Here is a 13,391-nt window from a genome sequence, read left to right as displayed (position 1 = left end):
ACATCAGATACGCTACTCGCCTGTGGCTTGTAGCGTACTTCTTTGTTCTCATCACGGCTTGACGTCATCTATGTGTTCAGTATCGGAGTACAGACCACGGCAACTAAATGGATTATGTTTGTTAAATAAAGTTTAACATTGTCAATTTGGAAGATGCTAATGCAATTTAATCCGCTCGCAAGTAAAACGCTGTATCGCAAACTGGGCCACGAGCTATTGTTAGTAAAACTAAAACTGAAATTACCTCGGTAAATTGCCGTGATACCTTCAAATTCTTTAGAACCGTCTGTTTTAAATCTGACAGAAAGTCTATTGGAAGAGCTTGTGACGCGTGGGGGGAGAGAACTGCCACTAAAGTTACCAATCAGAATGGGAGACATTGAGTCCCCATCGTGCACAGTCACGAAGTCGCAACAACTTTCAGTTTCAAATTTAACGAAGACAAGTTCCAGTAGTACATTTGAAGATAAATTCCAGTGACAATCCACATTTTTATTGTAAGGGCCTTGATTTCCTGTACCTATTACTCCCTGAGCTCCATTTATGGTAATGTGATGGCACGGACTCGTGGACGTTGCTTTTACAGACGAAGCTGGTAAGGTAAAAAAAAAAATAATAAAAAATAACAATAATAATGATAATAATAAAACCGGTGTGAATAGTCCATTTCCGAGTTGTTGTGCACCTCATTATGACAGGGAGGCTAATTGCAAGGTCTTTATTATGAAAATTAGCTTTTATTCATATGCAAACAAATCTAATTTTCACTTAGCCTTGTTTTCATAATGAGGTTCACAGCAACTCGAAAATGGCCTATAAAAGACGTTAAAATAAACAATCTTCGTCATGGTTTCATTTCACTAGTACGACTACCACGTAACATTCATTTTGGTTTTCGTTTCAAATTTTAACTTGGTCATCCCCGTGTAGAGTAAATGACAATAGCAATAATTATGACGAAAAAGACAACAAACAAAGAAACAAACAAACAAAGAAACAAGCAAACAAAAGACAAAAGAAAACAGAAAAACAAAAAAAACAAAAAAAAAAAAAACAAAACAAAACACTGAAGGGTTCTGACAGCTTTCGTCAGATGACGCCATATTGATAATGTCCTGTCCATACTTCACCCCCAAAAGCCACCTCTCCAAATTATGTAAGCTAATTGGCGAATACCACCAAACATTATAACCGCTTGAAGAGTATAAATGACCTTTTTTTACTTAAAGCCTTCAAGTCTAACGATATGCAGATTATTGAGGGCGGTGGGGCTCGGAAAGCCAATGTCTGGAGAGATGCCATGATGATGGCCAGGAGGTGCTCTTACAGGGGTCAAAATTATATGCCGAGGGGCGGAGTGGAACAAAATTGGTCACTTATGCTACCCTTATCCAACCCGATGGTTACGAAAATCAACATCATGTGGCCCATCGAACTCGAGAACCAGTGCTGCAGCGAAGGGGTGGGGTTGGTTTACTGTGGCAGCCACAATTCAATCTTTAGAGGCGGAGAGATTTGAGTGGCGGCTAGATCTTAATTTAGAGACCCAGTTCTGTTGTTAGTTGTGGCCATTTTGTTTTAATTTTCCTAGCCGTATATCTAGATTCGGTCTGTTTACGCTAAAAGATAATTGTATCAAAAATGGGATGCAATAGTTTGCAAAGGTCTAGACGACTACGAGTTAAGAAGTTAAGAAGTTGTATCTTTTTAAGCTTCTAACTTCTTACCTTTGCACACTTTCCCTTCTCCAATGTATCCGACTTTACATGAACAGAGATAGGAGCCGTCAGTGTTTCGGCAGTTGGCATTGACACCACAGATGCCGGGAACCTTTTTGCATTCGTTGATATCTATTGATTTAGTGGAATGAGAGTGTCTGACTAGCTCACTTAACAATTAAACTTCGAAATTATCAAATTTTATGATGAAAATGTTAATAATTTAATGTTATACTTGTCTTATAGAAGCAGCCAAATTATCCATAGTAGAAATAAAATATTGATCTCGAAATCATAGATGGGCATAAAATAACTAACAAAATGGTTGCCAGAAATTTTTATTGACCAGCAAAGTTGATAAAGCGCTGCGCCAGTTTCGCAGAGATCTTGGATTCGAACTGATCCCGTTCAAGCGCCAATATTCTTCAGGCGCTCTTTTTGTAACTGCTTATTGCGTTGTCTACATAACTGTGATGGTCTTTCATGAACATTTATTTTCACCTTCTAATTAAAACATGTCGGGTTTCGAATTTTTGTCTATGCTGATAAAATTGTGATAAAAACGAAGGCAAACGTCTATAAACAAACACAAACACAAGCGAAGCCACTTAACTTCTCATGGAAACAAACTAAGTCAAAATTCCTCTTCTAACTTTGGATACTCACGAGTAAAAAGGAAAAAAAAATACATCTTTTGACCTGTGCCGCAAAAGTCGGGTTTTCGCTGATTATTAAAAAAAAAGCCCTCTTAAGCAGTTAGATATCTCATTTGCGTTTTCTTTTACTGAACATTAACTCCAACTCGTCGCAGTTCTTTGAAAAGTAGCTCGGAGAAAACGCATTTCCGTTAGCTTACCTACACAAGTCATCCCATCTCCACTGTATCCCACCTTGCAGGAACAAACAAAAGATCCATCACTGTTCTTGCAGTTGGCATTGACGTCACATATGGGTGGAGATGCACTGCACTCGTTGATGTCTAACAAAAAGATGCGAAACAGTGACATAAAAATTAAAATTTAGCTTCTAACATCTCATGTCCAAAAGAGAGCGCATCCCACTTCTTGCTCCTGAATCCTTTTTTTTCCATTCAGCCTAGTGTTATGATTCGTATAGGGGTTTGGTGTTGGAATGCTCGCTCAGCTAAGCAGAGAGGTTACAGGAATCTTCGTAGGTCTTCTTCATTCTCAAGAAGCTGGTTATTCTGTACATCTATTCTACAACCACTCTACATCAATTCTACAAGTATCACTCAAATCACTTTATAGTGTGCTATAAACATGTTTACGACTGTAATTCTTCCAAGGCCAGATGGTCCCTACCAGAGATAAGAATTGGTTTTGCCAAAATACACCAATAGGGAAGAACAACACAACTGTTCTAAGGAAATACATAAAAGGAGAAACCAGTCAAGCTGAAAAAATACTTTTAAAAGTGGTTTTCCTTGATTTCAACCTTCGCGGAGGCCCAAACCAGGGTTGAAGGGAGTAGCAAAGCTGTGTCAAACTCGTCGCAGTTCTTTGATAAGTAGCTCAAAGAAATCGCATTTTTAGTCAGCTTACCTACACAAGTCATCCCATCTCCACTGTATCCCACCTTGCAGGAACAAACAAAAGTTCCATTTCTGTTGCTGCAGTTGGCATTGACGTCACATATGGGTAGAGATGCACTGCACTCGTTGATGTCTAACAAAAAGATGCGAAACAGTGACATAAAAATTAAAATTTAGCTTCTAACACTCATGTCCAAAAGAGAGCGCATCCCACTTCTTGCTCCTGAATCCTTTTTTTTCCATTCAGCCTAGTGTTATGATTCGTATAGGGGTTTGGTGTTGGAATGCTCGCTCAGCTAAGCAGAGAGGTTACAGGAATCTTCGTAGGTCTTCTTCATTCTCAAGAAGCTGGTTATTCTGTACATCTATTCTACAACCACTCTACATCAATTCTACAAGTATCACTCAAATCACTTTATAGTGTGCTATAAACATGTTTACGACTGTAATTCTTCCAAGGCCAGATGGTCCCTACCAGAGATAAGAATTGGTTTTGCCAAAATACACCAACAGGGAAGAACAACACAACTGTTCTAAGGAAATACATAAAAGGAGAAACCAGTCAAGCTGAAAAAATACTTTTAAAAGTGGTTTTCCTTGATTTCAACCTTCGCGGAGGCCCAAACCAGGGTTGAAGGGAGTAGGCAAGGCTGTCTCCAGCACAACTGTTTACTCTAATTTTGGAAAAACAGGAAAATGCCAAATGATCCGGAAAATATCTGTAAAAAACACCGAAAGGAAATACCAAATGTATTCTAAAATTAAAGCCGAAGATACATGCACCATTACATTAAGTTCACAATATTGAGTAACGTGATTATGTAATGACCATGATGATATCGATGATGAAGTGAAGATGGCGACTTTGCTCTTGACATTACTCTGTCATTTGACTTCCATACCATATTTTAGTCTCCACCATGTAATTCATTTTGTTTGCCAATTAAAAAAAGGAATTCTTTCTTCCAAAGACGTGGCATAACTGATATTATTTTGTATAGTCAAACCTGAAGTTTAACTGAACTTACCTTCCGTCTTCATGTCACAATGTGCAGACACTGTCTTGCCAGGTATTAAAGCAGACACCCAATACCTGCCGCTGACCGCTTGTCTTTCACTGTCCTTTATTTCTTTGCATGATTCGGCCGGCAGCTCAGGGATGGAGCCGAGAGCGACTGCAATTAAAACAAAATGATAAATATTCCCGTGTATGTCTAATAAGTTTTCCATAATTAATTTTAATCAGTTCACTTCTTTTCGTGTCACGACTGAAATAACATCTGTCTGGGTCGGGAATGAAGTCCTCTGTTCTGGCTTCCTTCGTTGCTTCGTTTCATCATTAAACTAACACAAGTGGAGAAACATTACGAAATTGAAACTTCGGCAACGATCATCTGTACGACAGACTAACAGAAAGCGAAGACGCAGATCAATCATCATCGTCTTACAGATGTGTCGCTCTAATATCTTTTCAAAGACGGACTGTTCGGTTCTAAAGGCTGGGCATTGCTGTCAGCCTCGCTTCTGTACAGCAGTTGTCCCAAAAAAGGAAAAACTGAGAAGCATGTCATGCGTTTCATGGCCTCTGTGTTAGCCAATGACGAGCTTTTCCAGTCGGCTAAATCTAAGTGGCATTGCTGGATATCGAAATTATCAACGTTCATTCCTTTCGGTGCATGTGTATGCAACCACAGAGTAATAAGCGTTTCCTTGCCTTTTACTTATTGTTTTGCTTTTTGAACGGGGAGTGGAACTTGCGGGTAAATCACGATTTTAAGAAACCCGTGTACGTGAGATACGGAGCTCGTATTATGGCGTCATGGTTCACATTCATAAGAGAAGAACTACTGGACGACGCAGATCAACAAGCCTTAGAAAAACGTGAGCATCGACGGCTTCCGAAAGAAATTTATTTCACCGTCGCATTCTGTGTTTGCTCAAGAGAAGTTAGAGATTTTGTTAACATCCTTTTGACTACTGTGAAGGTGTTTTAGGTTTTCCAAAAGCACCTGCAAGTCTAAAATGTTGGCAGTAAGGAAAGTAATCCGATATTTTTTAATTTCATTTTCGTTAGCAGTAAATTCATAAGTGTGTCTCAGTTTCTCCCTTTGTAGGTTTCAGTCAACATAAACTTTACGTAAAATACTAAACATGATTTTAATCGAATTTCGTCATTTTTTTCGAGATGCGGAGCAAGAAAATTTTGAGCCTGGAGAGACAGACAATATACAAGGAAAAATATCTAAAGGCTTAAAAAGTTGTTGTGTTCATTATACTTTGTTTTTTTTTTTGTTCCCAAAGGCAATTCGCCAAATTTTGGGATTTTAGTGTCTTCTGGCGCTGTTCTTTCGTCAAGCATAGCGGTGTCCTCGACTGTTCTTAACTGATCTATTTAAATAATTTCCTTTATGGTATAAAAGCGAAACACATTCGAAAACTGTCGCTACACTAAAATTGTACCTGTATTAACAATATTGAGTATGCTATATTTTTTTTTCGCTTTTAGAACGTTTGTGTCCGTTTTTGAGCGTTGTTAGGGTTTTCTATTCTAAGAATTATGGTTAAATGTACAAGCCGCCATCTTTTTCGGTACGTTGGATTCATCCGGCGAGGGATTAATGAAAGACAATGGCTGTAGGACAGAAAATAACGTATATGCTGAGTAGGAAGAGAGTTGAAAACAATATATTTTGCATCACAATAGGTTACATAAAGCTCATGATAACACCTTTTTACCTCTATTTTTAAACCGTTTCATGTACAATTTCGTACTGTCGGGGATGAGATTCTCAGGTCTCGCCTCTTTCGTGCGATTGTTCAGCTCGCAGATGTCTTTGCCCATCAAGTGATTAATGCTTTGGCACCTGATTTCATTGTTGCACGCCTTTAGACAATGAAGGGAGCTTGGAACTCTCAGAGTCTGGAAGACATGTCCCTTTAGCGCCATTCCGTAGATTGATTGCACGCTTCCGCAGGGCTCATTGTGTACAATACCGTAATTTGCCACTTGGACGCTTCCACAAGATTCAGAGTAGACAATGAACAGTTGAGAAAGCCCAGTGATAACTGAAAGGATGTGTATCATATCCAAACTGTGTGATCAAAGTAAAGCCTTGAAAAGACAAAGGGAAAACTATGATTAAGAACAGGTTTAGGTTCCATTTGAATACTCAAACGTTTTATGGATCGGGAACCAAAACATGTGTACACGTGCACGTCAGAAACATAACTGCATACTTTTGAGCTTAACTGAGCCGTAGTTGTGTTGAGTTGACTTGAGTTGCATTTAAGTTTTTAGTTAAATTGTGTGAAAAAATTACCGAAGAAAACTAAAAAGGGACGTTGGGGCCTATCGCATAGCGAGTAGCTTTACATATTACTAAATATTCAACACTTTTGCAATTAACTAATTGAGTGCTTGGAAAATACTACAATTTATTTTCTTCTTGCATCTACAGTTTGGAAATTTTTAGTGGCCACATAAACCTCAGTAGGTTCTGTGCTATCTCAGCTAAAAGTTATATATATTAACGTGACACTGACACTAACAGAGACCTAAAAATCCGAAGGAAAAAAAATAGGAAAAATGGGAGGAAAATGGCAGTTCAGTTAGTATACTAATGTACCCTGGCTATAAACTTTCATTTGCAGTACAGTTTTGACCAAAACCGATGTCTGATTAAGAAAGAAACAAATCCTTGCATCATCTACATATCAATGATAGTTGAGATTGCGAATCGCCACAAATAGGGGTCCAAATAATTTCATATGACAATAATTGCAATTTTTGCTGCCCTTTAAGCGATCGGCAAGGTCATCAGTTAAATTAAAAGCAGGGCCAGGAAACTGATGTTATGAACCCATCATGTATGACGTCAAAAAAACATCATCGTATGCGTGACCTTAAACTGACCAACTGCACACACTCAGGGAAACGGTTCCCATTTTTAAAAAAACACCAATATACAAACCTAACGTTACGTCGTCTTTTCTTGTTAAGACTCCGTTAGCAACATACGCAAACTAATATTATAGTACACGGCAAATTTCAACAAATTGTTCTGTTTAGCACGTATTATCGGATTATAATTTCAAAATTTCATAATACAGATCGCTGGTTTTCTTTCTCCCAGTGTTTATGCAGTCATAGTGTTTTCTTGCAGTGTTATAATGCTTTGAATAACAACTTTTATTGTTAACAAAGTTATCAAATTCGCAATATAATCTATTTACCTGCAAAATGTTCCTGTTTATTCAGTCATAGCGTTTCATTTTCAACTAATAAATTATAAGGGACCTCTTCAATCCCACACAAACATCATTTTGAAGAGAAAAGAGTTAACAATTCTTCAGCGAAATTAACTATATGGCAGAATACTGTTGTGTAAAGATGGCGAATATTCAGTGGATTACGACCGTTTTGGGGCAGTGTTATAACGACCGTTGAATAATAAACTTTATTGGCCATTAACAAAGTCATCAACTTAAGCAAAACAAATTCGCGAGCAAAAAAAAAAAATAGATAATCGATTTTTCTTAAACAAAAAGCTTAATTATTTTTAATTTCTTTCACCAGAACAACTTAGAAAAAGTTCTTCCATGGCCATTTTACGCGGATATGAAAGATTTTGCACGGGGGTGCTGAATTCTCAAATAAAAGCAGGTGCATGGAGCGGATGTCACGAACGCACCATGTTCGAAGAAACACTATTGCATGCACGCCCAAAGAAAAACAACATACACACATAACTGCTTTCGGCAAGGCAGGCGGCAAATTTCTGTTCGGCATGTGATGTAGGCGAATACTTTCATAAATGTATCGTTTAAACCGCTGGTTTTGTCTTCCGCAATGTTTATGCGGTCATAGTGTTTCTTTTTGAAGACTACTCAATTGTTAAGGACCTTCTTCAATTCTGTTTAAACCTCATTTTGAAGAGGCAATAGTTAACACAAGTGTTGTAACGCGTTTAATAAAAAACGTTATTGACCTAAAGTCATTCACTTCAGTCAAACAAATTTGCTAAAATATATATCAAATCGATTTTCCCGAAAAATTAAAGTATAATTGTAGTATATTGCTTTCAATGTAACCTGTGTGATGCAGGGTATGTTGGTTGCACTCGAGGCCACCCGCATGAACGTTTTGATGGACACAAACAGAAATCGTAATCAATATACAAGCTTTACTTTAACGGACGCAATGCTACGGTGGCTTCAAAGGGACAAACACTTTTCTCACCCTTTATTGTTTTTCACTTGCGACTTAGCCATGCCACCATGCCTGGCATTGCCTGCGTGTCGTTTGGAACAGTGTCGCGTGCTTGCGAAATGCAACACAAAATTTGATTTCCTTATCAAAGAGATGTTATTTATTCGCAAGTTTCAACCAACTTTGAACGTGCAAATTGACTCTATTAGCGCTAAAGTTTTTGCTTAAATAACTTTTCTGTTGTTTAGCTTCTTTTGTTCCTATGCTAACTTTTCAAGCTTAAGCCGATATATTTTACATCCTGCATAGTCTGAACTTTGTGACTTTTTTGTGTTTGACGGTGTCGCATTTTCTAAGATTTTCTTAATTTCTTAGGGCGAAAGTTCCTCGAATCTCGACATTTTTTTCTTACGCGACGTGGAAAACAATTTTTCTCCTTGCCACAAAATATTCTCAGTACAAGAAATTCGTCATCATTTTTGCACAATTACTCAACCTAAGGATAATGGCTCAGATCCATAATCGTATAAACTAGTTTTAACATTTAGTTCGTATTCACCTACCAATCTGTATATGAATTGCGCATTCAACAGCAACAGTCAATTGGGCAGAAGGACACTCGCTTGTAATAATATGATGTAAACTTCTTGATTCTCAGCAGGATGCGTCTTGGCAGTGCTGCTTTAATATATTTTACTCACACTTTTTACAGCTTTTGTGTGTCACTACGAAGAAGGTAATATTTACTTTTGTAAAAGTGGCCACCTGATTAATACATCATTCTCATTTATTCACTAGGCTAAACATATCCTATCACATTATTTCCAAGTCAGTTTTATTAAATATCAATGCCAAATGCATCAATATTTAGAATATTCTTTAAATTCAAAGCTTTCCAAACCATTGAGGATTTCCGCATCTGAGATGTTAAAGACAAATTTTTGGGAATTGGTGAGCACTTAACTCTTCTTCTTCCTCTTCTTCAGTTACAATGTCAACATTTCCTTTAGCCGCCACCCCGGAAAAAAAAAAGCTCTTAATTTGCTGGCAGGTCAGAAATTCGTTTATGTAAAATAAACGTTTGCCACTGCAGTCTTTGGCAGCTCTCATTTCTTGGGCAACAGTCGCTGGATCAACTTTTCTTCCGGATTTTTGCCCTATGTCAAAGGAACTTCGTAAAGCACAAGTCGTACAAAGAGAAGAAACTTGAAGTTCAGGGCTTTCCTCTTTTGACTGGTTTGTCACATCAGGCAGCTCGGAGATCTTCGAACCCCCTCTCTCAAGTTCTGCGGCATAACTTAACATTGCTCTGTCAAGTAGCATCTCTTGCTCTTAAACACGTTTGTGTTTACCACACTGTAAGTGTTCTTTCAAACTAGAATGGCTCGGATTTGACATTACGCGACCTTCCTCTGGACATGAAAACATCGCAGTGGTGGCATTCTTACTTTCATTCCCACCGTCATCTTCTCTATCCAGCGAGGACGCTTTTGCCGGATCTGTAACTTTCTTTGGCTTGAAACAAACAAACTGATCATAAACACTGCTTTCTTTTTCTTGAACCTCAACTGGAATGAGTCTTCCACAAAATACTCTCAGTAAAAGAAATTCGTCATCATTTTTGCACAATTGGTCAACTTAAGGATAATGGCTCAGATCCATAATCGTATAAACTAGTATAAACATGTGAGAATGATGTATTATTCAGGAATGACACAGTCAAACTCGGAAAAAGAAATTCCGAGTGCTCCTATCAGGAGTCGAACCAAAGACCTTCCGATTACTAGTTCGGATGCTCTACCACTGAGCTACAGGAGACTCGTGCGAGCTATCGCCATTTAACTAGATTCTAAATGTTTATAATCATTTAGTTAATTTGTATTCACTTACCGATCTGTATGAATTGCGCATTCAACAGTAACAGTCAATTGGGCGGAAGGACACTTGATTCTCGGCAGGATATCTCTTGGCAGTGCTGCTTTAATATAATTTACTCACGCATTTTGACAGCTTTTGTGTGTCACTACGCAGATGCTAATATTTACTTTTGTAAATGTGCCCACCTAATATTAATACATCATTCTCATTTATTCACCAGGCTTAACATATTCTATCACATTATTTCCAAGTCAGTTTTATTAAATATCAATGCCAAAGTACATGAATATTTCGAATATTCCTTAAATTCAAAGCTTGCTAAACCATCGAGGATTTCCGCATCTGAGATGTTAAAGACAATTTTTTGGTAATTGGTGAGCACTTAACTCTTCTTCTTCCTTTTCCTCAGTTACAATGTCAACATTACGTTTAGCTGCCACCCTGGAAAAAAAGCTCTGAATTTGCTACTCTGAATTTGTACCCTGGCTATAGACTTTCATTCACAGTACAGTTTTGACCAAAAGCACTGTCTGATTAAGAAAAAACAAATCCTTGCATCATCTACATATCAATGATAGTTGAGATTGCGAATCGCCCCAAATAATTTCGCATGACCATAATTGCGATTTTTACTACCCTTCAAGCGATCGGCAAGCTCATCAGTTAAATTAAAAGCAGGCCCATGAAACTGATGTTATGAACCCACCATGTATGACATCAATGAACACCATCGTATGCGCGGCTCTAAACTGACTAACTGCACACACTCAGATCCATAATCGTATAAACTAGTTTTAACATTTAGTTTGTATTCACTTACCGATCTGTATGAATTTCGCTTTCAACAGCAACAGTCAATTGGGCAGAAGGCCACTCGCTTTTAATAGCACGATGTAAACTTCTTGATTCTCAGCAGGCTGTGCCTTGATAGTGCTGCTTTAACATATTTTACTCACGCACTTTTACAGTTTTGGCAGAAGCCAATATTTACTTTTGTAGCATTGGCCACCTGATTAATACATCATTCTCATTTATTCACCAGGCTTAACATATTCCATCACATATTTCCAAGTCAGTTTTATTAAATATTAATGGTAAAGTGCATAAATATCTCGAATATTTTTTAAATTCGAAGCTTGCCAAACCATTGAGGATTTCCGCATGTTAAAGAAAGTTCGAAGCTTGCCAAACGATTGAGGATTTCCGCATCCGAGATGTTAAAAACAAAACAGTTTGGTGATTTAAACAATTGATATAGAAATGCTTAAAAGAAATAGAAATGAGTGTTGTTTTTATATTATAAAATGCAATCAATTTACTGACAAATGATAAGGACTTACAAGCAGGACAAAGATGAGACTAAAACTATGATTTGCACTGAAGGAGACAGACTTTGAATAGCTGTTTTTAAAAGACACGAAGAATACAAGCTAGACTAAAGAAATGCAGTAAGTAATTTCGTTTTTATACCAGCTCCTTCACTGACATCACTGCCTGTCATTGAATGTTCCAGAAAATATTTCTCGGGTTCTTAGATGCAACAGGCAAATTTGATTCATTAAATGTCACTTCAAGTTGATCAAATGTAGTCTTCGAGCGGATAACTGGATCTAATCACTGAGCAGATCTGTTATTGTTTGATTTTTTATTATAAGGCGGTTATTCCTCGCGAGCTTGTTGGATATTGGGTGATCAAAGCCAACGTAGCACTCGCTTTGTTGGCTATGTATCATCTCATATCAAGAGAAAATAAGGACCGGGAACTAGGGGTGTTGGCTGGGATATGTGAACTTCACTTAATTTATTTTTAGGCATCGCCTAAACGGAAGTCGGTTTCCCGAGACGTCCACAGACGGTCGTTATGACATCACAGGAAGTCGTAGGAACTTCCCAACGTCGCATTGTGTAATGGCGGCTGGGAAATATTTAGTATGACTTTCCCAAGTGGCATTTTACAGGCGTCTTGATACGTTTTATCGGACGTCTCGGGAAACAGACTTCCGTTTTCACCAGATCTAAAGATAGCTCAAGTTAAATTGACATGCCCTAAGGGCTATACTAGGAGTCTCCCTCTCTCTCCCTTATTTTCTCCTGCTCATATCCTCTGACGAGTGTGCGCCCATTCAAAAATTGTTTAATCTTTATTTCATTCGAGAAGAATGTTAGCTGTTTCCGTTACAGTCTCACTCCACCCACTCCAAATAAATGTAAACAGGCTGGTTTACAACATGGCCGATGGGGACTAAGGTCTTACTATGCCGAAACTATGATGTGGGTTTTACCATTTACATCCCGGCCTCCTAATTTAACTTTGGGAACTTGCACCACGAAAACGTTGGCGGAACGGGAACAAAAACGCCACAAACCAAAATTGTTAATGAACAAAAACAAAGGTCTGTACGTGCATTATATATTTTTCTACATTTATTTCTGTCCTCACAACAACGTTTATCCACCATATTCAAGGCTGTGTTGACTGAGAACGTGAGCTTAAGTCGGTAAAATTTTAATTTTCTTTCTTGGCTTGGACGCCGTTGCTACCAATTTAGTTCCTGGCCTAGTTTGGCAATGCAATTTTAACGACTCTGAGTAATCGCGACGTAGTTGAAGTGGCGTAAATTTAGATAAACTAAGGGATCAAACAAGTGGGAACGAAGTAATAACTAACTATACTTGGCGAGTAAAGAGATGGTTGCAAAGTATTTTCTTGTGTTCTGATCTGTTTTTGTACCGTCGGTTGCATCTAAGCGTGGACACGAGACAAAAAACACATGTTCTAAGGGGCGGACCATTAGAAATCGCGGGAGGGGGGGGGTGACAATTCCCCCCCCCCCCCGCCAAAAAAAATTCCTGTAAAGGAAAATTGCCAAAAAAAAAAAATTCCTGCAAGCAGTTCACCATCCAAAAAAAATACCTGCAAGTAAACTGAACCAAAGTATCATATCAAAACACAACGTCAAGTAGTTTTAATCACGAATATAACTTGCTCTTCTATCATGTTAACACATTTTACATGTATTAATGTTTTTAGAAG

The 13,391-nt window shown here is 38.0% G+C and overlaps 1 protein-coding gene across 8 annotated transcripts in view; it reads right to left on the bottom strand.

Annotated features, from left to right (window-relative positions):
- LOC146480151 (uncharacterized) overlaps window positions 1–13,391 on the bottom strand; it is a 90,692-nt gene that overhangs the window by 1,258 nt on the left and 76,043 nt on the right. For 2 of the 8 annotated variants that reach the window (XM_085110027.1, XM_085110028.1), the window contains exons 2-7: window positions 6,007–6,382; window positions 4,299–4,445; window positions 3,281–3,403; window positions 2,575–2,697; window positions 1,728–1,850; window positions 245–592 (exon numbers count right to left, since the gene is read on the bottom strand). In XM_085110027.1, coding sequence (XP_084966153.1) covers window positions 245–592; window positions 1,728–1,850; window positions 2,575–2,697; window positions 3,281–3,403; window positions 4,299–4,445; window positions 6,007–6,355 — 1,213 coding nt within the window. In that variant the 5' untranslated portion in view covers window positions 6,356–6,382. The other 6 variants (XM_085110022.1, XM_085110023.1, XM_085110025.1 and 3 more) reach the window with 5 other exon arrangements.

Source organism: Pavona decussata, unplaced genomic scaffold, assembly GCF_977016875.1.
Source record: "Pavona decussata unplaced genomic scaffold, jaPavDecu1.1 SCAFFOLD_55, whole genome shotgun sequence".
NCBI classification, from domain to species: domain Eukaryota; kingdom Metazoa; phylum Cnidaria; class Anthozoa; order Scleractinia; family Agariciidae; genus Pavona; species Pavona decussata.
The sequence above is the reverse complement of the archived record's forward strand: the minus strand, read 5'-3'. Positions and strand labels throughout refer to the sequence as shown.